Here is a 26,941-nt window from a genome sequence, read left to right on the forward strand (position 1 = left end):
CTATAACTAATCCAGAACGCAGCAGCTAGACTGGGGACTGGGAGTGGCCGCCGGGACCACATAACACCGGTCTTGAAAGACCTACATTGGCTCCCAGAACGTTTCCAAGCACAATTTAAAGCTGTAAACAGCCTCGGCCTGGTATACCTGAAGGAGCGTCTCCACCCCCATCGTTCTGCCCGGACACTGAGATCCAGTGCCGAGGGCCTTCTGGCGGGTCCCTCACTGCGAGAAGCCAAGTTACAGGGAACCAGGCAGAAGGCCTTCTCGGTGGTGGCACCCGCCCTGTGGAACGCCCTCCCACCAGATGTCAAAGAGAAAAATAACTACCAAAGTTTTAGAAGACATCTGAAGGCAGCCCTGTTTAGGGAAGCTTTTAATGTTTGATGCATTACTGTATTTTAATATTTTGTTGAAAGTCGCCCAGAGTGGCTGGGGAAGCCCAGTCAGATGGGGGGGGTATAAATAATAAATTATTATTATTATTATTATTATTATTATTATTATTATTATTATTATTATTATTATTATCTACACCTGCTGATGGTTATCAGCCAGCCAGAGACACACACCCTATTTACTATTTACATTTTTTAAAAGGTTAAATGCAAAGAATTTGGCTTCAAGTGGATACAGTGATCCTGTGGGGGAGATGGCGAGGTCCAGTCTCAAGCTGTGCACCATTGGGTCAATTTTCACCCATCAGCCATGCTGGCAGGGGCTGATGGGAGTTATGGCCCTTCAACATTTAGAGGGTATTGTTATGTACTGAAGTTCTCACCCTGGGCCAGCAGGGGGATACTGTAGATAGTTATGCAAATGAAGGATCGAAAGTGACATTCAGTGATTGGATAGTTTTAGAAAGTTGCTACAGTTATGTTGTACTGGAGCTCTATATAAGCAGGCTGACTGAGCTTTTCAGTTCAGTTCTGTTCTGGCCTCTGAATAAACAAGAGCTGTTTGAAGAATTGCTGTGTCGTCTGATATGTTCACCCACAACTTAACAGGTATCCTGTTGGCTGCCCCTTCATTAGAATGTCTGCAGAGAATCCCTCCCGCACATATGGGGCAGATCTTGCCATCACAAAGCTGATTTCCCCCTTCCCCTGAGTTTATCGTATTTGCTGCCAAGGAGTGTGGTGGAGTCTCCTTCTTTGGAGGTCTGTAAGCAGAGGCTTGACAACCATATGTCAGGAGTGCTCTGAAGGTGTTTCCTGCTTGGCAGGGGGTTGGACTCGATGGCCCTTGTGGTCTATTCCAACTCTATCATTCTATGATTCTATTTGTTATTTAAACATGTCTATGCTGCGTTTCAGAGCAAAAACCCTCCCAAGATTGTCTTGCGCGTATAAATAAAACGTAAAATGCAAAACTGAAACCTCTTCTTCCAATAAAACTAAGCTGTTAAAACGGCAGTTTAAAATCATTTCACGGCACAACACTCATATAACACCAATTAAGGCAATCTAGAGGAAACCATTTTAAGAGCCGGAGAGGTATAAACCATGAAATCGTCAAAAATTGCACCCACTTACAGCATCTCAAAAGACACTTCTCTGCGGTGTCAGGGCGCTAACTCCTCCTCCCCTTTTTCTCTATCACGCAGTTTGGTGTTAGGTTGCCAGCTCAGATCCAGACCCTAAAATGGCTCTTGGAGCATAACAACAAGAAGAAGAATTTTATTATTTATACCCAGCCCATCTGGGTGGGTTTCCCCAGCCACTCTGGGCATAAAACTGTTCATTATTGTTATTATTATTCCATAGAATACAGAGCTCACGGAATCAAAGAACTGCAGAGTTGGGACTCCCAAGGTTCATCTAGACTGACCCCATGCAATGCAGGAATGATGACTAAAGAATCCCCGACGGGAGGTCATCTGACCTCTGTTTAAGAAACTCCAGCGAAGGAGGTGTCCACCGCCTTCCGAGTTGCATGGAACAATTCTCATGTGTCTAAACGTTAACTGATTGATCAATTAATTACTTAAACAAATGGTGATAAATCAACCCCCCAAAGTGTTTTTGCAGTTGGGCCCAGCATCAGCACCCAGCACCTGTGAGTAGCTGTCAGTCACTGGCCCAGCAGGGCAGGCTGTCACTCAGGAGCCAGACATCTGGGTCTGCAAACCACTGTTTCAATTTCCCACCGGCCCCCAAAATTATCAGGGACGTTGCTGGAAATTTTAAGGGTCGCATTCCGCTGTCACCAGGTGACGCCAGTATAAATGGGGGTGCATTAGAAGCCCTTTGCTGTCGAACCTGGAGCCAGCCTCGTTTGCAGCCTTTCAGATTAAGTACGTTGCAAAATAATCAAATGAATCTGGAAGCAAATTTGCCCAGGTGTATTTCTTCCCACATTTCTGCTAGTGTGAAGAAGTCTTTGCCTGTGTTCAGACAGCACTTTATTCTTTGAGGTTTGCTTGCCTATAATTTCCAAACTTTATATGATCTTTCACAGGACACGAAGGCCTCTTCTGGAAATCGAGCTTATGGTTTAATGCTCATCTCTGCAATCATTGCTTCCAGAAAAAATCCATTCACAACCTCACGAACCTGGAGTTTTGTGCTGCAATTTCCTCGCTGTTTCCATTTATTCAGTTATCACATTTACATCACACCTTTCCTCCCATTTTATCCTCACAACAGCCCTGTGAGGTAGGTTAGGCTGTGACCAGCCCAAGGTCACCCAGTGAGCTTCATGGCTGAGGCAGAATTTGAACCCTGGTCTCCCAGGTCCCAGCCTGATGCTCTAACCCATGGACAGGCAAACTAAGGCCCGGAGGCCGGATCCGGCGTATCACCTTCTAAATCTGGCCTGCGGATGGTCTGGGAATCAGTGTGTTTTTACATGAGTAGAATATGTCCTTTAATTTAAAATGCATCTCTGGGTTATTTGTGGGGCATAGGAATCCGTTCATTCCACCCCCACCCCCCCAAAATATATATATAGTCCAGCCCCCCACAAGGTCTGAGGGACAGTGGACCGGCCCCTTGCTGAAAAAGTTTGCTGACCACTGTACCATATGCCATGCCACGAATTTTGGGGTGGTATTGATGGGGGAGGGATGCAGGTGGCGTTGTGGTCTAAACCACTGAGCCTAGGACTTGCCGATCCGAAGGTCGGCGGTTCGAATCCCCATAACGGGGTGAGCTCCCGTTGCTCTGTCCCTGCTCCTGCCAACCTAGCAGTTCGAAAGCACATCAAAGTGCAAGTAGATAAATAGGTACCGCTCTGGTGGGAAGGTAAACGGCGTCTCTGTGCGCTGCTCTGGTTCGCCAGAAGCTGCTTAGTCATGCTGGCTACATGACTGTACGCCGGCTCCCTCGGCCAATAAAGCGAGATGAGCGCCGCAACTCCAAAGTCGGCCACGACTGGACCTAACGGTCAGGGGTCCCTTTACCTTACTGCTGTGTCACGAAATTTCACGCAGTGTGGAGGTATATCTGCCGGAGAGCCACCGTTCCGCAGCACAACGGGCAATGCAGCGTAAAAGGAACATCAGAAACCAGGGCAGAGGTGCTAGTATTATAACCAGGAAAGCTAAGGCAACCAGCCCCACATCTGAATGCACCTTCAGAGAGCAGAACTTGAGGGACTCCCATCAGAGAGCCGTGTCACGCAGGCAGTAATGAATGTGTCTGCAAGGGTCATTCAGGCTTGCTCATCTGGGTGTATGAAAGACCCTGGAAATCCCCACTTGACATGGGATTAAGAGGGGCTGAGCTGCGGAAGTGGGCAGCAGATTTAGAAGTCTGGTGGCGTTTGTGGATTAAGCTGTTTTCCAGCCCTTTGCATTCTGCCTCGTTTTGCATGGCCCGCCTTGAGAGTGAATGAAACCAGCGAGGGGCTGGGGGAGAAAGGGATTATCGGATGGGGCGGACAATGAGGCAGGAGGAAGGGGGGAGCTCCCCTAGCCAGCGGGAGAGTGTTGTGTGTGCACGCAAAGGATGCCAAGCTCTTAATCCTCCTCTTTTAATTACAAGGCCCAGATAGGTAGCTTCCAGGAACTCTGGGGCACGGGAAAGAAGCAGGGGACAGACTGCGGTTTGTGCGAAAAGACGGAAGCAGCAGTCGGAGGGAATTGTTTGAGGCGTTGTGAAGAAGGGGGAAAGAAATGAAAGCGAGCAGATCCCTCAAAGAAGGCACTATGCATTCTCTCACACGTCACCATCTTTCCTTTATCCCTCTTTCCCTTAAGATTTCCGACCTGCCAGCATCTCAGTGTCTGAGTGGCCCAACCATTAAAAGTGTGTTGTGCTAACAGAACCATAGCCTAAACAGCCAGCAAATTCCAGATTCTGCAGGCTCCAACTAGAACCTGCTAGCAGAGCGCCCAGCAATATGAAAGTATTTTGCAGAAACAAAATAATATTATTATTAAATGGGTAGTGTAATTTGTGAGCTTGGACCATGCCAAAAAATGGGCCTAGTCCATCCAAAGTCACATTTGGTCCACCATCTTGATTCAAAATGTCACCCAGCATCCAGACATCAGTGAAGACTGCTGCCCCCAGCTCGGGAACCCTCGTGCCAAATTTGGTGACTATATCTCAAGAGATGGCCAAACGTATACCAAAAAAATATGGGCAAAGTCGCACCAAAATCACATTTCAGTGTGCCATCTTGAATCAAAATTTCACCCAGCATTGAAACATCAACAAAGACTGTCCCCCCATAACCCTCATTCCAAGTTTAGAGATGATATCTTAAGGGGAAACCAAATCCATTGGCAAAGTTGTACCAAAGGCACATTTGGGGATGGATCAGGGCAAATGAGATGAGGTTAGTTCCAAGGAGGTTGTTGTGGTTGGGAGATTCCACAAGGTGGTCTCCAACTGGCCTTAGATAGGCTTGCCCTCTCCTCCATTAAGAGACCAAGTGTGCTGATTGGGACTGCAACTTGACTTTGCAATAAGTGGAGAAGTCCAGGGGCTGGTAGCCAGAAATGCCCTTCACCAGCTTCATAGCAGCCCTGCATGGAGAGATCTGGCCTGTAGACTTTGAAGGCAACCCAAGGGTCAACCAGTCCAATCCTTGCAAGGCAAGAATAATAATCCATGTTCTGCTCATGCCCAGCTCAGGTTTGTCATTCGCTGTAGGTAGGGCTTCTTTTAAAGACAACCAGGAAAGCTGTTGTAAACAAAAAATCTGCCCTTTTCCCTTTTGGGGTATCCAAGAGCCCATATAGAGTCCTTACGTAGGTTCCCTATTGGTAGGAGAAAAGAACAGAGGCCAACCAGAGAATACTGAGAAGCAAAGCAGCTAGTAAGCCTGATCTTTACTGATCTGTTGCAACAGGGTCCTCACTCACCACACGCAGGAGGGAGGAGGAACCCAGAACAATGGCGCGCAAGGCCTTATATAGACATTTTAAATTCCCTACCCTGGAGCTCCAGACCACCCCTCCATACATCATACATACATCACAGAGGGGATGTAACCTAAGACCACCCCCCAGATACCTACATCACAGAAAAGGTGGTCTAAAACAGAAATTTGAATGTTGTTTTCCCTGTTTGCCAGGTTATCTTATTGCCTTTCCTGATTGTCTTTCCTGATAGTCTGTCACCCATTAAAATGCTGATTACTCAATTCCTGAGACAATGGGAAGGCTCCCTGACCCCCCCCCTCCCTCCTTGCAGGGAAAACATTTGATCAGTTCGGGAATCAAAATGGTTTCAGGTCGGTCTTCCTGTGCTTATCTATGTATGTGCTTGGTTGGTGCACTTATGAACATTTAACATATATCTAAGACTCCAAAGATGGGACACGGGTGGTGCTGTGGGTTAAACCACAGAGCCTAGGACTTGCCGATCAGAAGGTCGGCGGTTCAAATCCCCGCGACGGGGTGAGCTCCCGTTGCTCGGTCCCTGTTCCTGCCAACCTAGCAGTTCGAAAGCACGTCAAAGTGCAAGTAGATAAATAGGTACCGCTCTGGCAGGAAGGTAAACGGCATTTCCGTGTGCTGCTCTGGTTCGCCAGAAGCGGCTTAGTCATGCTGGCCACATGACCCGGAAGCTGTACGCTGGCTCCCTCGGCCAATAAAGCGAGATGAGCGCCGCAACCCCAGAGTCGGCCACGACTGGACCTAATGGTCAGGGGTCCCTTTACCTTTACCTAAGACCCCCAAATTCCTATCACAAAGTTAATGCCTGCTGCAAAATGTGGCTGTGAAGAGCATTTCTTAGAGTGGTACCATATAGATGTGTTAGAATAACATGCATTTTTATTTCTATCTCTTTTTTCACATTGCAGTTCCCGTTTACAAAAAGAAAGCAGTTCAGACAGCCACCTCCCCTCCTTACAACCCCACCCAGCATTTGGTGCAATGAAATCAGGATCCCTGATGGAGCGACTGTTTGCTCCCATTTGTTCTGCCCCCGTTCCAAACTGGAACCCTTTTGCCCTGGAACGATACATGTTCCCTGCACCCCGAACAGATGTGTGAATTGTATCTCCTGAGCTTGAGGCTCTGCACCCTGTTGTGTCATATAATGAGAAAATCTGACCTCGCGAGTTGACCAAAGGCTCGCCAGGCCTGGACTCCTCCATCAAAGTGCGAATCTGTTTGCCGTTCCCAAAATCCCTCTTTATTTACGGCCCCGTCTCCTTCCATCTGCTCCTGCTGTTGCTCAGCCAGCCTCTCGCTTTACCGTATTTTTAACTAGTCCAAAATCAGCAGTTAGCTTCGAAAATGAGAGTTCCCCAGCGCTTGGTGACTACTCATGCGATGATACCGATTTATTAAGCAAGGTGCCCATTTTTTAAAGTACCTGTACAAGGTATATCCATTCCAACACACTATCTCTTTAAAGCACATGTGCAAAGAATCCTGCGAACCCTCATTCATCCCTCCTGGAAGTACAGTTCCCAGCACCTGTAATGAACCACAATTCCCAGAATTATCCTGGGGAAGCGTCGTGCTTTAAATGTATGGTGTGTGCACGGCACAAGTGTGCCGGTTTTCATGCACTTTGAGAACTGTGTCCCAATCACACCTCTCAGGTGAGACACCGTTCTGAAATCATGCAGTGGAGCCATAAACAGTGAATAATCTGAGCCACGCAGGGCAGCATTCTTACAGTTTCGTAAGATATAAGAAGCTGCCTCGTTGGCCCACCTATCTCAGTGTTGCCTGCACTGACGGGCAGTGCGTCTCCAAGGTCTCAGACCTGGGATCTTCTCATACAAGGGATTCTCTCTGTTGCTGATCTGTGGCCGTTCCCTAAGTGCTATCTGGGGGGCTGCCTTTGAGATTCTGTTTATGCAGTGCGCGATCTGAAAGGTACCGCTCAGCACCAGTTCTGATTTCAAAGGATGCTAAGATGCACTCCTCTCCCAGGAGCTTGCCAGTCAGTAGCCACCCAGTTCAGAATTGGAGCTAACTCTTTATTAGCAGAAGCACGATCTGCGCAGGAGTGTCAGGCCTAATGAGCGCAGCAACCCATCTCTGGGCCAGAGGAGCACTGCTGGATGCAAACGCCCATCCCGATTTGTCTCGGCTGCAAGCATGGAAGGCTGAAGCCTGCACATAGATCTTCCTTGCCGCATTGTCTGTGTGCACATGCATGTCCGTTCCCCATCATCTCTGTGCCCTGCGGTCCTTTCTCCGCTTTCATTAACTGCCCAAAGTTAGAGCATGAGAAATCACAAATCGTAGGCTGCCACACCCCTTCTGCCAGAGCACAGGGGAGGGAAGACCCCCAAATTCCTCTTTGCCGTGAGCATTTGAAATCCAGCTACAACCTTTCGAATCAAGGGCATTGGCAACCTTTGCGAGGATGCAGTAATCCTGCTTTTGCAAAGGGCTTGATTAATCTTCTCCTTTTTTGTTGTTTCCAATTTCCATTCCTCTTCCCTCGACCCCTTTCTACTTGCTTATGCCCCTTGGCCAGGTTTATTTCTGTGAAAGGGCAATTGCTCAGGTAGGTCAAATGTACCCCCCCCCCAGCTTTGAAGCTATCCTCTTTCAGGGGTGCATTTCACGCAACAGCTTCAGTCAAGGGTCTCTAGCAGCTAGAGAGGCGATGGAATTAGCACACAATAGATCAATGGCTTTCCGGAACACTTTCATTCCTGGAACACACGAGGCAGACTTACACAGGAGCCTCCGTTCCTCAGCTCTCTGATCTGCCCGTTTATTGTAGTGCTCGCTGCTCGTCTTTGCTTGCCAGGATCAACGGCAGCTTAGACAAAGCCGGATGCTTTTTTATCCAGGGAGACAGGTGCGCGAGTCTCGTGCAAGGGAGTTTCCTCATTGACACACACACCCTTCCTTGATCGTGGCGGGTTTTGATTTTCTGATTGTTAACGCAGGTGGAAGAGTCTGATCTAAGGGTGATTCTCTGTGGATGGTATTTGAGAGACTCTGCCATGTGCTCTCTTTCAGAGCATCAAAGACCTACAATATGTCCACATGGTAAATGCACCACTTAGGTGTTTTGATGTGTGTTTGTAAATGCACCACTTCCCAAAAGTGCTGCAGTCTTGGACCAGCGTCAAGGGTCAAGATGACCAGGCACATGCCAAGGTCCACAGCTCTGCAGAGGACCCACCACTGACCTGGGTTTGGGGAGTGATCTCCCAAGGGAAGGGCCTTTAGCTCTCTAGTAGAACATCTGCAGAACATCCCAGGTCTAATTGAAGGTGGAGACCTATCTCAAGCAGATTTCCATAATCTTTTGAAAATACCCTTGGGGAATATATAGAGATATCCCATGTAGCAACTATATTGTCCGCACACTAGATCAACATCTTCTTGGAGCGATTTGCAATGAACCCAAGGTCTCTCTCCTGTTCAGCTGCCCCCAGTTCTGACCCAGGAGTGTATATGCTGAAATAGGTGGGATTTTGATACAGCCCAGTGAGAAACTTCTTACGTCCTCCTAAGTCGTCTTCTTCCTCCTCTTCTTCTTCTTCTTCTTCTTCTTCTTCTTCTTCTTCTTCTTCTTCTTCTTTGGTGATTCCTCATAGCTGAGTAAGATTGTCTTCCATAAACACGGTTTTAACAGTGAGTGCATAAGTGACTGTGGAGGCCAATTCTGGATCCACACGTCCTTCCACAGTGAGGACATAGGTTTCCAAGAGGAAGTTGACCACGGTGTGGATTTGCCAAGCGTGCCTTCCTCTTAGCACGTTTCTCCCTTTCATCCTAAGTTCAAGTGTCTTCAAAACCCATGACACCTTTGGTAGAGGCTGTTCTCCAATTGGAGCGCTCGCAGGTCAGTGTTTCCCAATTGTTGGTGTTTGTACTACATTTTTTAAGATTTGCCATGAGAGAGTCTTTAAACCTCTTTTGTTGACCACCAGCATTACACTTTCCATTTTTACGTTCGGAACAGAGTACACTGGTACCTTGGATTAAGTACTTAATTCGTTCCGGAGGTCCGTTCTTAACTTGAAACTGTTCTTAACCTGAAGCACCACTTTAGCTAATGGGGCCTCCTGCTGCCACTGCGCCGCCACCACGCGATTTCTGTTCTCATCCTGAAGCAAAGTTCTTAACCTGAGGTACTATTTCTGGGTTAGTGGAGTCTGTAACCTGAAGCGTATGTAGCCCGAGGTACCACTGTAGTTGCTTTGGAAGACAGTAATCAAGCATCCGCACAACATGACCAGTCCAATGAAGTTGATGTTGAAGAATCATTGCTTTGACACTGGTGATCTTTGCTTCTTCCAGTACACAGGCATTAGTTTGCCTGTCTTCCCAACTGATGTGTAAAATTCCTCGTCCTCCTAAGTAGCCTTCACAGGGCCGCATGGACCCACACTCTGATTCTGTGTAAGGCAGATAGAGTCCTACGACTGGAAGTAAATTATATTTTGGAAAGCGGAAGACCTCAGGGTCTCCTGTTTCCCTATTGTGTTTTCGGCTGGTGCGAAATGATGCGTGGCTTTCTGCATTGAGGTCAGCGCAGCAGACCTCTGAGTGGAGGGACCCGCCACAGCCAATTCCTGGCATAAATCTAGGGTGATCGTGTGGTGAATCATTTTTCTGCCTCCGGTGCGAAAGCTGGCTGTTGAGCGCATCTTCCTCCCTGTGGAAAGTGTCTGGAGTGCACAGTCGCCGCCGGCCTCACGGTTTAATTGCCTCGGAGTGAATCAGCATCACCAGTTTGGGGTTTTGTCAGAAGGGAAGGAAATGTGTGTGTGTTTAAAAATAAGATGACATTTAAACCAACATTTGGGTGACTATCTAGACTGACAGAGAGCAGAAATAGAAGTCCCAAATGATGCTGTGATTTTTGCTCCTGGTGTCTTTTCACACCACTATGGTAAAGACAGTGTTGGGAATAAGAATGAGAAAAAATTACCGTATTTTTCACCCCATAGGACGCACCGGCCCATAGGACGCATCAAGTTTTTTGGGGGGGAAATAAAGAAAAAAATTTATTTTCCCCCCAGGCGCTTGTGGGGCCGGCAGCGGGGAGAAGCGCTGTTCTCCCCGCCGCCCGCCTTCATATCAGGTCCGGGGACAGCAGGAAGACGCGCTGCGTCTCCCAGCTTTCCCCGGAGCTTGCGGGGCTGGCAGTAGGGAGAAGCGCTCTTCTCCCCGCCGCCCGCCTTCAGATCAGGTCTGGGGACCGCAGGAAGACGCGCTGCGCCTCCCAGCTGTCCCCGGAGCTTGCGGGGCTGGCGGCGGGGTCTCCCCGCCGTCAGCCTCCAAACCACTTCGGGAAACAGCGGGATGGCGGCGTTCTGCCTCCCTCTGTCCCCCGACCTTGTGGGGCTGGCGCTGGGGCTCTCCTGAAGCCTGGAGAGCGAGAGGGGTCGGTGCGCACCGACCCCCCTCGCTCTCCAGGCTTCAGCGAAAGCCTGCATTCGGCCCATAGGATGCACACACATTTCCCCTTCATTTTTGGAGGGGAAAAAGTGCGTCCTATAGGGCGAAAAATACGCTAAGCGTTGTTTCTCTCTCGGTTATTAATATTTTTATTTTAAGGTTTTTCTTTTCCCCGTTTGATGCACCTTCAAAGGTGTTGCTGCCTTAGCAATTGAAATAGAGGAAATATTTATAGGAGATATAAATACACTGCATAATGCAACAGGAAAAGGCTGGGGATAAAACCGTTAAGGAGGTAAAGGTGGGAAGTCAAACCATTAAGGGAAATATGTATTAAAGTCAGAGTTAAGGTACCACTGTATATAAATTACAGGAAAAGCCATTGCCATTATAATCGTCTTTTCTTTTAATGGGAGAATAATGATTCGGGATTACTTTAGGAGGTTACTGTAAAGCAGAGATTTCCATGCCAAGAAGTAGTGACAGCAGCAGCAGCAGCAGCACTAACAACTAGGCGATGTGTCACAAGCAAATGATGGTTTGGCATGGATTGTTCCTTACAGGTAGTCTGCATGCAAGGCCTAGTTGTTAGTGCTGCAATGGTACCCACCTGAGAGGTGCCAGAACCGAGTTCTGGCGAGTTTCAGCTGGGGGAAAAAGCCCTGATTATTGTTATGGCATAAGAGAGGGTGCCGCAAGGAGGGGAAATTAAAAACATAGTGGAAAGTGGGATGGGAAGTCAACAAAACAAAATAAAAAAATTATTATGTATAGGAATGTATAGGTGAAATTTTTGAAAAATAATAATAAAATATAACTGGGGGTGGGCAAGAATCATTAGTTATCCCCTATATTGTAGGTCTGGGAAGTGGAGGCTGAGATATTCTGGCTTCCCCAAAGGCAGCTAATCTTATTCATACCAGAGGTGAGATTCCTTTTGAGATAACGGTTTCCATTTTTAGCTCTGCTGACCTCCAGAATAGCCAGCGGTAACAAGTCACCCCATCTCATTCATCCCAGGAGAATATGCAAAGTTTTAGTTCCAGTACTTTATTTAGTTCCAGTACTATATTAGAGCAATTGCACAGACTTTCCCCCCCAAACAACCATTTTTGCGTGCATTCTCCCTCTAAAATATACGTATGCTTTTTCAATGCATTTTCCTGCTAAAGTGCAAATTTTTGTATGCATTTTCTTTAGCCAAAACAGCATCGCCATAATCAGAGAAGCATAGGAGCCAACTCCTAGGGACCAAGGTCCCTTTGCCCCACCCCATAAAATATTTGAGGGGGCTGCCCCCCCGAAGTTGATGGGCATTGCCATTCAAATGGTGCGATCCATTATGATGTGGGGCAGGGCTTACATGCCCTCCCCGAATTCAGGTTGGCACCCCTGGTGTGGATCAGCAGCCGTGTTCCGATGTACTTCGAAATTCTAATTAGGCCGCAGACTTTAAAGATACATTCCACATACGTTTCTCCTCCATCCCTAATAAAGGGACCCCTGACCATTAGGTCCAGTCGTGACCGACTCTGGGGTTGCGGCGCTCATCTCGCTTTATTGGCCGAGGGAGCCGGCGTACAGCTTCCGGGTCATGTGGCCAGCATGACTAAGCCGCTTCTGGCGAACCAGAGCAGCACACGGAAACACCGTTTACCTTCCTGCCGGAGTGGTACCTATTTATCTACTTGCACTTTGATGTGCTTTCGAACTGCTAGGTTGGCAGGAGCTGGGACTGAGCAACAGGAGCTCACCCCGTCGTGGGGATTCGAACCGCCGACCTTCTGATCGGCAAGTCCTAGGCTCTGTGGTTTAACCCACAGCGCCACCCGCGTCCCTCATCCCTAATAACACTGATGCAAAATATTATTTGCTACACGCCAAGCACAGGGTCCTGGGAGGCAGAAACCACTGACCCAGCTCTGGTTCCAGGCTTGCAGCTTCTGTTCCAGCAACCCCGCCGTCCAAATAATAGCACAGCTCATCCCCTTGAGTTGGCCTTTTCTCACAAACAGCCCCACCCAGCTGCCTGTTTGCACTCCCCTTCAATAAAGCTTTTAATTGCTGGGACATAACGTTTAATTGCATTGCATTTAGATTGCTGGAGGGGAATTGGCAGTCCAGCCGAGCGGAGATCAGAGAGCGCTGTGGCTCGGCTAACCGCAGCGTTTGATTCAGCCCTCTCTGCTCCAGCCTGACCGCAAAGACTATATGTATATAGTGAAACGACGCGATGTACGCCTGGGAGCAGATGTGTCCGAGTTCAGCGGATTGCACGTTTGAGTAAATAGACACAGGCTTGGGCTGCAGCCTGAATCCATGTCGTTTGACTTGGGTTAGCGAAATACTGTATTTTTTGCTGTAGAAGACTCACTTTTTCCCTCCTAAAAAGTAAGGGGAAATGTGTGTGTGTCTTATGGAGCGAATGCAGGCTGCGCAGCTATCCCAGAAGCCAGAACAGCAAGAGGGATTGCTGCTTTCACTGCACAGCGATCCCTCTTGCAGTTCTGGCTTCTGAGATTCAGAATATTTGTTTTCTTGTTTTCCTCCTCCAAAAACTAGGTGCATCTTATGGTCTGGTGTGTCTTATAGAGCGAAAAATACGGTACTTAATATACCTTCCAGCTCGGTGGGAACCCCGGGGCGGCTCGCGGTAAGGACATTTGACAACGAAACAGTTTTAAAACGAAAGAAGCTGCCAGCAATAATAGCAAGGCCAAAGAGCAGCCAAAAAAAGCCAACTCCCAAAAGCCAGGAGGAATAGACACACATAGCTGATCATAGGTCATAGAAGGGAACCCACGGGGTCATCTAGTCCAACCCCCTGCAGTGCAGGAATCTTTTGCCCAATCCACAACCCAGAGATAAAGAGTCTCGTGCTCTACCAACAGCTGCATACAAGGAGATGCAAGATTCTTCTGATCTGTTTTCTGCAATTTTCCAATGAGGCAGAGAATTTCCCGAGGCAGAGAATTCTAAAATCTGGATGCCTTAACCAAAAAGGTGCTGTTTTTCATCGCCTCTTTCTAAGCCTCTGAGAGGAGGCGGCGCTTGGAGCAGGGCCTCTGTCAGTGACCAAGCACGCGGGGTCTGGTCTGAGGAAACCGTTCTCATAAGGTTCCCTGGGAAACGGGATCGATGGTTGAACCACTCTGGGAGTTGTTGTTATGTACTAAAGTTCTCTCCCTTGGTCAGCAGGGGGATACTGTAGATAGTTTTCACTCAAGTCCGCATATGCAAATAAGGTACTGAAAGCGACGTTCAGTGATTGGATAGTTACAGAAAGTTGTTACTGTTGCTTTGTAGTTGAGCTCTATATAAGCAGGCTGGCTGAACCCTTCAGTTCAGTCTGTTCTGGCCTGTGAATAAACAAGAGCTGTTTGAAGAATCGCTGTGTCGTCTGATATGTTCACCCACAACTTACTCTCTCCTAACTACTCTCAGAACCCTTAGCAAACTATAGCTCCAAGGGGGGAAGGAAGCCGTGACAGTTAAAAGTGTTGGCTATTTGCAGATTAGTTGCGCTGCAGAAAGCGTGCTGGGGAGACCACACATTCAAGAAACGCAAAATAAATTTTGCTAGGTTTTAATCACAGAAAAACCTCCTTTTACACTAAATTACATTATATCAATAAGTGTGACCCATCCACCAGGGTACTGAGAGAACTACATGCTGCTCTTTATATACCATACCCAACAGCTTAATCGCCACAACTTAACAGCACCTTCTATACTGCTTCACAGCTGCAAAACCAGGTCACGTTATTTGCTCTGGCCTTTAAAGAAATACACGTCTTGTGGAACAAAAATGAACCTTCAGATTTAAAGAGACCATTCAACAAAAAGCGCTATGGTAGCTCGCACCAGGCCCTGTCGCTCTGCCTGAGCCTACCTCACAGGTGTGTTGTGAAGATGAAGGGCGAGGGAACAGCGTAGCCCCCCAAAGCTCTTAATGAACAAGGGTGGGATTTTAAAAAATTGCATTTATTGGTGTGCTTGTTTGCTTATGGTTGCGTTTATATCCCACTATTTTCTCCGAGAGTCTCAAGGTTTGCCGCTCCCCATTTAATCCCCGCAACAACCCTGTGAGATAGGTTAGGCTGAGAGGCAGTGACTGGCCCATGGTTGCCCAGTGAGGTTCACTGCCGAGTGCAGAATTCGAACCCTGGCCCTAGTCCGACACTCTGAATATGATTTGATCTTGAGGAGACGGGTGTGTTTGTGTAGAGGAGGAATGTTGCATTGGGAGAGGATTACTGCCTCATTGCCTCAGTTGGTTTTATGTTCTTGCCCTTCTCTCCCCGACAGCCGCCGCCGCTCACTTCAGCTTCTGCCAGAACCTTCTAGAACACACCGTGTCGGCCGAGAACCTCAATTACCGCCTGCAGAGGAACTCCGGCAGCAGCCTGACCTGGCACGACGGGCGAAGCCAGCGATCGGCGGGAGGGAGGACCGTCAAACTCCTCCAGCAGCCAGGAACGGAAGGCTCCCAGGTATGATGGCAGGCAGGAAATCTCCAAATGTCTCCGGGATCCATCCCTTGGCAGGAACCAAAGACCCGCTGGTGCTTGTTCTCCCACATGCCGTGTGCCTGCGCTGAAAAGGGTCCGGGGGCCACATGCGGCCCCCAGGCCTCTCTGCAGCACACATCACTGTGCGTGTTTCTGTCTGGGTAGGCAATGCTCTGGAAACCAGATTGCAACTCCCTGCTTTCTTGGCTGCAGGATACAGAGGGGTGTGGGCGCATGCGTACAAGCTATCCAATGGCAGAATTCACGACCGTTGCCCCGGAAAGACTCCCTGGAAAAGACCCTGATATTGGGAAAGATGGAGGGCACAAGGAGAAGGGGACGACAGAGTCGGATACAACTAAATGACTAAACAACAACATATGTGTCACTAAAACCATCTATGCTAAAGACATTGCGCTCTCCGCTGACCTTCATTCCAAAGAAACTGAACCCTAAATAAGAGAACCTCTGGAATCTCTCACTGCTCAGAGATTGGGGTGGTCTGTAACACGCACCATCCCTCCCCCCAAGAATTTTGGGAACTGTAGTTTACTTCCTCCCGCGCAGCAACCATTTCCAGGGCCCTTAAGAAACCAGTGTTCTTTGAGGAAAGCCATATGCTTTAAGGGTGTGGCACAGATTCTTTGAAGCCGTTTTGGCACATCTGCAGCGACCCAAAGGAAGCCAAGACCAGCCTCCTGCTTTTGGGATTACGGAGGTGGCCTTTCAGTCAGAATTAAGCCCCAGAAATACCTGCCCAAAACCAGCTCCTTTGTTCCTTTCCTTCTCGGAAACAGAGCTTTCCCTCCCTAACATCCTTCTTTGAATCTTCCATCTTTTGCGGGAGGGGCGCTGAAGCAGGGGAGTTGGGTGGGGGACGACGAGAGGCTTGAAATGCAGAACTGGCTGCCTTCGGCCTGGAAGGAAAATACGGAGGAAAGAAAAAGAAAAAAGCTTCCTTTTAAACCAGCTGAAAAATTGCCTCCAGGTGCCAGTCTCTGCATCTGTTCCATTTATGGGTCACGTTTGAGGCAATGTATGCCAATTTGGGTTGTGGAGAAAGGGAGGGAGATGAGAGCGGCAAAATCCAGACCGTTTGCCAATTTGCAAGAAAGAGACTTAGCGTCAAGATTAATGCGCGGTTTGCTTTGGTCTGGGGGAAATTGCTAGTTGCCCTGGGTACCTATTACTCAGAAGTAAGGAGGGTTATTTGGATAAAAGTTGCTGTGGGCTCAGCGTCTTTTTTTCCAGGGAGGATGCCGTCACTCTTGGGCGCAGATTTTCTGGACCAATTTCCTCTTTTCTGTCCAGGAATTAAAGGCACGCATGTGCTCTGTGCTACACATTCGAAAGCCTGCTCTTCATGCTTGAAAACAGAAAAAGATCGGATTCGCTTAGAGACTCTGAAGGTGGGACCAAGCCAAGGGGGTTCTTTCCCTCCCCAAATATTCCCTGACTCAAACAAACAAACAAAAATGAGCAGAAACGGGCAAGGGGGCAGAAGAGGGTAACGGAAAGGGTTGTGGGGGATGTACATATTGAACGCTCAAATTGCTGTGCCATGCTGGTACTTGCCTTTGGAGCATGGGCAGAGGGTTTGTGCGCCAGTGTCCATGTGATGTCACAAAGGATCATGGGCAGCAAGGAAGTTCAGAGCAGCCTTTTAAAAGGAGAGTGTTGTTAGAGGGGAAAGAGTTATTATTATTATTATTATTATTATTATTATTATTATTATTATTAATTGAATTTATTGAATTTATATACAGTGGTGCCTCGCAAGACGAAATTGATTCATTCCGCGAGTTTTGTCGTCTTGCGATTTTTTTCGTCTTGCGAAGCACGGTGTCGGGAAAGTTTTGGAAAAGCTTCAAAAATCACCAAAGTCTTTAAAAACCTCAAAAAAGGCTACCACACCGCGTTCTATGAGTTGCTCCTCGAAGTCAAGTCGCAACTGTATTAACGGTGTTAAGAAAAAGGAAACAAACTTGCAAGACGTTTCTGTCTTGCGAAGCAAGCCCATAGGGAAAATCGTCTTGCGAAGCAGCTCAAAAAACAAAAAACCCTTTCGTCTTGCGAGTTTTCCGTCTTGCCACGCATTCGTCTTGCGAGGTACCACTGTACCGCCCTATACCCGGAGGTCTCAGGGCGGTTCACAGAAAAGATCAACATGAAAACCACAATATATATATATAATCAAAATAAAAACAACAACCCAATAACACACCCACTCCATACCTGTTGAGAATATTAAGATCCTAAGCGCAGTGGTGTCCAAACTTTTTTCAAAGAGGGCCAGATTTGATGAAGCGAAGGGCCAACCAAAGTTGTTAACCTTAGGATTGAAGTTGTTGAGCTTTTTTGGAGGTTGAAGGTTTTTTTACAGTTGAAGTTGTTACGGCTTTTTTAGGATTTTACCCCAGGAAATAAACTGAATTCAACCCCGACCGGCGGGCTCGATAAGGCCCTGAGACAGACATTTGACATACCTGTCCTAAGGGGTAGTGTCAATAATAGAAGCACTTACATGATTGTTGCTGAGCTAACCTGACACTTGTTAAACTTGTGCAGCGGTACCTCTGGTTACGTACTTAATTCGTTCCGGAGGTCTGTTCTTAACCTGAAACTGTTCTTAACCTGAAGCACCACTTTAGCTAATGGGGCCTCCTGCTTCTGCTGCGCCGCCGGAGCACAATTTCTGTTCTCATCCTGAAGCAAAGTTCTTAACCCGAGGTACTATTTCTGGGTTAGCGGAGTCTGTAACCTGAAGCATTTGTAACCTGAAGCGTCTGTAACCCGAGGTACCACATTCTGATTTTTAGGGAAATATAAATATCACTACCTGTTGAGAATATTAAGATCCTAAGGGTTAGCATCAATGATATCCCAATCCATGCAGAATGTTAAACGCTATATTGATGCATGGAATGACCCCAGACCTATTTGTTCTCCCTTCCCATACGGTATGATATATATGTTTATAGATATAGATATACCGCATTTTTACGCCCCATAGGACGCACTGCCCCATAGGACGCACCTAGTTTCCCTTTGCAGAGGAAGAACGGGCAGATGCGTATTCCAGCCCTGTTGCAATCTTGACAACGCGACTGGCAAAGCCGCTGGCTCCCCGCAAGACTGCGCCAGGCCTGACAGAAGCCCTTGCGCAGATCTTTAGGAATTATTGGGTTGACCCCGTGGCCAATCAGCCCCGTGGTCAATCGGGCAGGGAATTGGCCTCAATCTCCACTTGCCTGGCTTTTGGCATCTCTGAGGGACAAGCCATTAAGCAGGGCAGCAGGTCTTGACATGCCTGTTGTGCTAATTGCGGCGGCTCCTTAATTGGGTGTGCTTAATTAGCCAATGTTCACACATGGGGAAAGTTGGCTGTGGTGCAATGCATGTCAAACGCCATCAACCTTCTGAGCGCTGCCTGGGCCCTGATACTTCCAATCTCTGCTTGGCTTCTGGTTTACAGGTCCACAGAGTCGCCCTGAGAGATCCGTTTTTCATTTATCACCCCTTCTCTGAATTCCTTTGTCCTCTGTCTCTGCTGCTCCTTACACGAGCTTCCATTGCTACTCTTTTGCCACCTTCGATGGTGGTGGTGGTGGTTTGTTTTCACGACTCTATTGGGGCAGTTAGACCCAAGCCCCATTTTCAATACTCTTTCTAATACCTGAAGGAGCGTCTCCATCCCCATCGTTCTGCCCAGACACTGAGGTCCAGCGCCGAGGGCCTTCTGGCGGTTCCCTCACTGCGAGAAGCCAAGTTACAGGGAACCAGGCAGAGGGCCTTCTCGGTAGTGGCACCCGCCCTGTGGAACACCCTCCCACCAGGTGTCAAAGAAATAAACAACTATCTGACGTGAAGACATCTAAACAGGCAGCCCTGTTTAGCTTTTAATATCTGAAGGGCTATTGTATTTTAATATTTTGTTGAAAGCTGCCCAGAGTGGCTGGGGAAACCCAGCCAGATGGGCAGGGTATAATTAATAAATAATAATAATAATAATAATAATAATAATAATAATAATAATAATAATTATTTATTACATCTCAACAACTTTGACCCACTTTTGGGGATATGGCAACCCCATTTAAACTGATATTGCAACCTTCCCTCTGAAATAGCCTCCAAGGGCGGCCCTCAAAAAACTACTAAAAATTAAATAGGAGATCCAAGTAACTCCATATGAAATCCAATTTGGAATAATGCATTTTAGAAAGTAAATAAATCTGAGGTCCAGTGCCAAGGGCCTTCTGGCGGTTCCCTCGCTACGAGAAGCCAAGTTACAGGGAAGCAGGCAGAGGGCCTTCTCGGTAGTGGCACCCGCCCTGTGGAACGCCCTCCCACCAGATGTCAAAGAGGTAAACAACTACCGGACTTTTAGAAGACATCTGAAGGCAGCCCTGTTTAGGGAAGCCTTTAATGTTTAATATATTATTGTATTTTAGTGTTTTGTTGGAAGCCGCATAGAGTGGCTGGGGAAACCTAGCCAGATGGGCAGGGTATAAATAATAAATTACAGTGGTACCTCGGGTTAAGTATTTAATTCGTTCCGGAGGTCTGTTCTTAACCTGAAACTGTTGTTAACCTGAAGCACCACTTTAGCTAATGGGGCCTCCAGCTGGTGCCGCGCCGCCAGAGTACGATTTCTGTTCTCATCCTGAAGCAAAGTTCTTAACCTGAAGCACTATTTCTGGTTTAGCAGAGTCTGTAACCTGAAGCGTATGTAACCTGAAGCGCATGTAACCTGAGGTACCACTGTACTACTATTATTATCATTATTATTATTATTACAGTGGTACCTCAGGTTAAGTACTTAATTCATTCCGGAGGTCCATACTTAACCTGAAACTGTTCTTAACCTGAAGCACCACTTTAGCTAATGGGGCCTCCCGCTGCCGCTGCGCCGCCGGAGCACGATTTCTGTTCTCATCCTGAAGCAAAGTTCTTAACCTGAAGCACTGTTTCTGGGTTAGCGGAGTCTGTAACTTGAAGCGTATGTAACCCGAAGCGTATGTAACCTGAGGTACCACTGTATTATTATGGAGCATGGTAAAAAAAATGGGGAAAGAGAAAACTGAGAGAGAACGGAAAGCAAGTCGGCATCCTGTTCAGGTTGGGATTAAAGGCAGATCCTGATCCAAGGCTGCTGTGCTGCTGTGCAGTTATTCACAAAGTCCTTCCCTTGAGCCCGATGTCCCTGAACAGCTTGTTGCTGAAAAAGGAAAAGGGGAGGGTTTAGGCTTGGGACTCCAACGGCCAGAGTTGGCTGCTGTTCAGCTGTCAGTGCCACGCTGAAGCCAGCTCTTAATAGCTCTTCATTTTCCAGATTTCCAAATCATCCGGAACGTGATGCTTAACGCATCCTAAACGTTGCCTCTTATTAACAAGCTGTGGCTTTTGTCTGCCAAGAAGATTAAAACCAGCACGGCGGCCTCTGTGATTGCTGGGATGCTGTTCCGCAATTATCCAAACGGGGCGTGGGGGGGGAGTAGATGGGACTATGTGGGGGGCATTCCCTAAATTCTGCGGTTTGAAAGCCCCACATGTGCTCTTGGAATGAATTCAGGATGGACGGTTGAGTTAGATTTGTATCTCGCCTGTTCCTAGAGGCTCACCGTGGGTTCCTTATAATCTGAAAACAAGGCTAAAGGGGGAGGGGGAGGAATACAATACAGTGGTACCTCGGTTTAAGAACAGTCCTGCTTACGAATGATTCAGTTTACGAACTCCGCAAAACCGGAAGTAGTGTCCTAGTTTGTGAACTTTACCTCGGTCTAAGAACGGAATCTGAATGGTGGAAGGGCGCCGGTGGTGCAAGGCCTCATTAGGGAAAGCACGCCTCAGTTTTAGAACGGTTTTGGTTTAAGAACAGATTTCCGGAACAGATTAAAGTTTGTAAACCGAGGTACCACTGTATTTCCAATGTTTTTGAAAATGTGAAGCTTTGAAGGCTAACATCCCCAGCAGAAACCATTCAATACAGTGGTACTTCGGGTTACAGACACTTCAGGTTACAGACGCTTCTGGTTACAGACTCCACTAACCCAGAAATAGTACCTCTGGTTAAGAACTTTACCACAGGATGAGAACAGAAATCGCATGGCGGTGGCGCGGCGGCAGCAGGAGGCCCCATTAGCTAAAGTGGTACCTCGGGTTAAGAACGATTACAGGTTAAGAACGGACCTCCAGAATGAATTAGGTTCTTAACCTGAGGTACCACTGTATTAGCTCTTTCTCCAAGCTGCTCATATGAATGCAAGAAGAGCTTGCTGGATCAGAGCAATGGCCTGTCCAGCCCAGCATCCCATTCTCGCAGTGGCCAACCAGGTGTCTGTGGGAAGCTTGAAAGCAAGACCTGAGCACAAGAGCACTCGATCCATTTGCGATTCCCAGCAAGGATCTACTGCCTTGGGCAGTGGAGGCAGCCATTGATGCTCAAACTGCTCCAAGCTCATTGGAGTCACAGTTGTTACTATTCATTAATTTTGTTGTTGTTGTTGTTTAGTCGTTTAGTCATGTCCGACTCTTCATGATCCCATGGACCAGAGCACACCAGGCACCCCTGTCTTCCACTGCCTCCCGCACTTTGGTCAGACTCATGCTGGTAGCTTCGAGAACACTGCCCCACCATCTCGTCCTCTGTCGTCCCCTTCTCCTTGTGCCCTCAATCTTTCCCAACATCAGGGTCTTTTCCAGGGAGTCTTCTCTTCTCATGAGGTGGCCAAAGTATTGGAGCCTCAGCTTCAGGATCTGTCCTTCCAGTGAGCACTCAGGGCTGATTTCCTTCAGAATGGAGAGGTTTGATCTTCTTGCAGTCCATGGGACTCTCAAGAGTCTCCTCCAGCACCATAATTCAAAAGCATCCATTCTTCGGCGATCAGCCTTCTTTATGGTCCAGCTCTCACTTCCATACATCACTACTGGGAAAACCACAGCTTTAACTATTAATTTATTAATTTATATACCGCTTATTTGCCTGGGTAGTTCCTAAGCAGTTTACAAGTATAAAGTCAAGAACAGACTTAGCTCTTCCTGTGCTTCATGTGACCAGCCCGCTAAGCCCAAGGAACTAGATGGCTGGCATGTGAAATCATAGAATTCTAAGGAACCCCTAGGTTCATCTAACCTCCTGCAATGTAGGAATCTCAACTCAAGCATCCATGACAGATGGCCACCCAAACTCTGCTTAAAAACTTCCAAGGAATGAGAGTCCACAACTTCCCAAGGGAGTCCATTCCATGGTCGAATTGCCCAGAAATGGATGCCCCACCCAAATCTCTTCTGTCAGTGCCCCCTATCACTGTTAGAATTCCTGCTCCATGATTGCAGTCATGGGGTTGTTGTCTTTCACATGACGGTATGTGTTTTGACTCCACAGAGTGGGAAGTGATGGAGACAGGAAGTTTGTGTTACTGTGTTCCGTGAAGTGGGACTATTGTTCTTTTTCTCTTTGCTGTCTGATGTTAGAGAGAGAGAGAGGGAGCCATGTTGCAGTGCTCCGTGTGTGTTTATAGGTAAATAAAGTAGATTAGCCAAAATGCTGAGTTGCTGGGGTCTGTTACGCAAGCTGGGAAGACTCTGCGGATCCCTAAGTGTGCCGGTGTCAGTTGGCGTCGGTCGCTGTGATGTTCGGGCTGAAGAAAGCCTTTGAAGCTCCTGAACGATTGACCAGGAGGGAGGGAACATGCCAATTGGGCATGTGTCTCTGCCAGGGTCCTACTTGAGTGTAGGCTGAGCTCCCGACAATCACATCCCCTTCTCTCATTGGATGGCAACTCCTCTCCCCATCTTAGCACAAACCTCCCCCTCTACACTGTACCCCCTCTCGTGAATGGTGGTGGGACTGCCACAACTGCTGTCCACAGAGCAAAAGAGAAAGGATTTCTCTTTCTCTTTCTATCTTACCGGTCTGTTTTGTACATTTTTTTGGTCTTGATGAACGGTATTTATGGGTTCCCTTGTAAGCCGCCTTGTGGGGGAATTGTACCCTAAAAGGCAGGATACATGACCACGTTGAATAGATTACTAAAGCCCCAGAACGACCCTTCCACCCACATTCTCCTCAGCCCTGTTTCCCTCCCTCACAGGCCATGAGAGGCTGCATTGCAAATAGGTCCCTGTCTGGCAAGCATCTCAACAGGACGATCCGAGCCACACACTGGGAAATGGACCATTTCTAAGACAGCAATATTTAGGTGCAGCTCCATGTCTTGCTGTATCCCTCAGGTCTCTAACACGGTGTCTTCACCAGTAGGGCATCTGCTTTGCATAAAGAAAGCCCCAGGTTCACTCCAGGTAGGACTGGGAATGTCTGTTTTCTGACGCCTTGGAAAGCCACTGCTCTCCGTGTTGGCAATACTGAGCTAAATAGACTAATAAATCTGACTCAATATCAGGCGATTTTCTGTCTTCCCCTTCCATGACCTCCTCCAAGGACTCCTACTCTTCCTAGTTTAAAAAAAAAGAAAATGAAGGGTGGTGGTGTTGGTTTTTTCCTTGGGAGAGGACTCCCTGATTTTTTATTTATTTTTTGGTGGGGGAGAATCCTGATTTTGCATCCGTTTGTTTGGGGAGCTTTAGGTGGTTCCCCCCCCCCCCAATTTTTTTTTATTAGTTTTCCAAATTTATGACACATAAATCCGCAAACATGAAAAGAAAACATTAAAAAACAAACAAACATTTATCCTAACTGTAATAATTCCACTTTTGTTAACATTGTTGGGTGACTTCCTCGAGTCCCCCTGACTGAGTTTCCATCTAAATCATTGTAGCAGTTTTCCAAAACTATTTTTACGTAGAATTTGCTTGGTTGATTAACATCTTTCTTTCTTTTCATTTTAACATAGTATTCTAAAACATCATATATTTAAATACTAGGTCTATCTGATACTCGCAAGTAGGTAAAGGTAAAGGGGCCCCTGACCATTAGGTCCAGTCGTGACCGACTCTGGGGTTGTGGCGCTCATCTCGCTTTATTGGCCGAGGGAGCCGGCGTACAGCTTCCGGGTCATGTGGCCAGCATGACTAAGCTGCTTCTGGCGAACCAGAGCAGTGCACAGATATGCCGTTTACCTTCCCGCCGGAGTGGTACCTATTTATCTACTTGCACTTTGACGTGCTTTTGAACTGCTAGGTTGGCAGGAGCTGGGACCAAACAATGGGAGCTCATCCCATAGCGGGGATTCGAACCGCCAACCTTCTGATCGGCAAGCCCTAGGATCTGTGGTTTAACCCACAGCGCCACCCCCATCCCTGATACTTGCAAGTAATTCTATTTAAATTATCTTAACATATTTAGCTAAATAGTCTTTGAATTTCTTGGATGGGAGCTGTAGGTGTTTTGCCCATTTTTGGAGTAGGGCCTGAACACGGCCCCTTTCTCTTCTGTGAAGCGCGCATTTCCTGCTGCCCACAGCATTTTCGTAATCCCTGCTACTACACCCTCTTGTTGCAGGCGGTGTTTTGATATCCTAGGACCAAGGAGGAGACAATGAAATATATATTTATCTAAGGTGAAGAACCCCATTTCCATGACGAACAGAGCCCGTGACAAAATAAAAACCCGGAGGAGAAAAGTGGAAACTGGTACCGGAGAGGGTGGGGAGACGGCTAGCGCATTGCAGCCTTGAGCATTTCCCGTAATTGGATTCTTAAGTAGCCGAGCCGCAGACGCCTGGGATGGTTTTACCCAGCGATGCCACAGACACTTTGCTCTGAGGTGGAAGAAGATGCCAAGTGACAGCCCAGCTTGAGCAGTGAGGTGGTACCAGTTGCATAATAGTGAAATGCCAGGGAGGGGAAGCGTTCGGAAAAGGACAGAGGGCTGCCGTGTGGGATTGTGGAAAGGGAATAGCGGCTCTGAAATGGCTGGCTCAGGGTTTGGTGGCAGAAGCACAGGTCAGCAGCCCCAGTGGCCAGCACCTTCCGCGTGGGGGCCAAATCTTGGCCTGAATCTTCTTAAAGCAATTAAATACAAGTACAGTCATGCCTCTTGTTACATTCGGTTCAGGTTACGTCTCTTCAGGTTGCATCCCATAGCGACCCGGAAGTAACGGAACAGGTTACGGCGCATGCACAGACGCTCAAAATGACGTCACGTGCATGCGCAGAAGCGGTGACTCGCGAGCCACAGACGCACAGACGCGGGTTGCGTTCTGCTCATGATGCGAACAGGGCTCCGGAACAGATCCTGTTCGCAACGAGAGGTACCACTGTACAGTGGAACCTCGGTTGTCAAATGTAATTTGTTCCGGAAGATTGTTCGACTTCCGAAACATTTGACAACCAAGGCGCGATAGACTGTCAGCAAATTCCATTGAGAAAACGGAGAAACACACCTCAGAAGCCATTCGACTTCTGAGGCGCGTTCGAAAATGGAAGCGTTCACTTCCGGGTTCTCAGCATTCAAGTTCCGAATCGTTTGGCTTCTGAGACGCTCAAAAACTGAGGTTCCACTGTAGTAGTTGAAGAGTGGTAGAGGAACTTCTGTATTTTTGTGTCACCAATCATAATAATAGTTCGTTCTTGTTTTTATCTTGTATTTTGCAGGGTGTTTTTAAGTTGCAAACCGCCCTAAGATCTACAGATGAAGGGTGGGATACAACTTCAATAAATAAATTCAGTAAATAAATAGTACCAGGCCAGGCCAGCCAAAGCCACAACATCGACAAAGGGACTCCAGTGGCTTTATCGCTAAGGGAACAGGACTTCAAGACGACACCCTGACTGGCGGGCTGTGGTCCAGGGTCATTTTTGCTGGATACAAGCAAGGTCCTTGAAACCAGAAAGAGCACACAGCTCTTCTCAAAACAGAGGGGGTTTATTCCTGTACTGAGACAGAATTCTGTTGGGGCAAGAAATGAGCTTATGTGTACAAAGCAGAAACAAAAGACTGTAACTCCTGGTGGCAAACCCAACAGAACCAAAGTAATCTGGGGGAAGCAGCAACATGGTACGAGCAAAGTTCTGCTCCAACTTACCTGCCAAAGCCATTGGACACAGGATCCAAGTGACGCTGCATCCACCTAGAGTCGAAATTTAGAGTGAAAATAAAATTGCAACTGCATTGGCAAGCTTCCTCTTACACATTCTACCTGTGTAAACCACTGAGCCTCTTGGGCTTGCTGATTGGAAGGTCGTGGTTCAAATCCCTGTGACAGGGTGAGCTCCCGGTGCTCTGTCCCAGCTCCTGCCAACCTTGTAGTTTGAAAGCATACCAGTGCGAGTAGATAAATAGGTACCACTGCGGCGGGAAGGTAAACGGTGTTTCCATGTGCTCTGGCTTCCGTCACAGTGTCCCATTGCTCCAGAAGCTATTTAGTCATGCTGGCCACATGACCCAGAAGGCTGTCTGAGGACAAATGCTGGCTCCCTTGGCCTGAAAGCAAGATGAGCACTGCACCCCATAGTCACCTTAACCGTCCAGGGGTCCTTTGCCTTGCTTTAACTTTACATATTCTACCCTCACAGATACAGGATTGCAGGTCTGGGAAGGGGCACGGGGTTTCATCCAGACTAACCAGCCCCCAAACTCATAATATTATCCCTGCTGCAGTTTTCCTGGCCGCTGCCAGGAACCATCATTTGTGCGGCTGCTTAGAAGATCTTGTTTGGGATGCTGAGGTCCCAGGCACCA

The 26,941-nt window shown here is 47.7% G+C and overlaps 1 protein-coding gene and 1 pseudogene across 2 annotated transcripts in view; both read left to right on the forward strand.

The window, feature by feature from the left end:
- The window catches only part of SAMD10 (sterile alpha motif domain containing 10), a 59,223-nt gene that overhangs the window by 16,114 nt on the left and 16,168 nt on the right, over positions 1-26,941 (forward strand). For both annotated transcript variants that reach the window (XM_028735467.2, XM_077929386.1), the window contains exon 2: positions 15,095-15,279. In XM_028735467.2, the coding sequence (XP_028591300.2) occupies positions 15,095-15,279 (185 nt within the window). The remainder of the gene's footprint in view (positions 1-15,094; positions 15,280-26,941) is intronic.
- On the forward strand, positions 15,405-26,373 carry LOC114598399 (large ribosomal subunit protein eL33 pseudogene; annotated as a pseudogene).

Source organism: Podarcis muralis, chromosome 5 (genome assembly GCF_964188315.1).
Source record: "Podarcis muralis chromosome 5, rPodMur119.hap1.1, whole genome shotgun sequence".
Taxonomy (NCBI): domain Eukaryota; kingdom Metazoa; phylum Chordata; class Lepidosauria; order Squamata; family Lacertidae; genus Podarcis; species Podarcis muralis.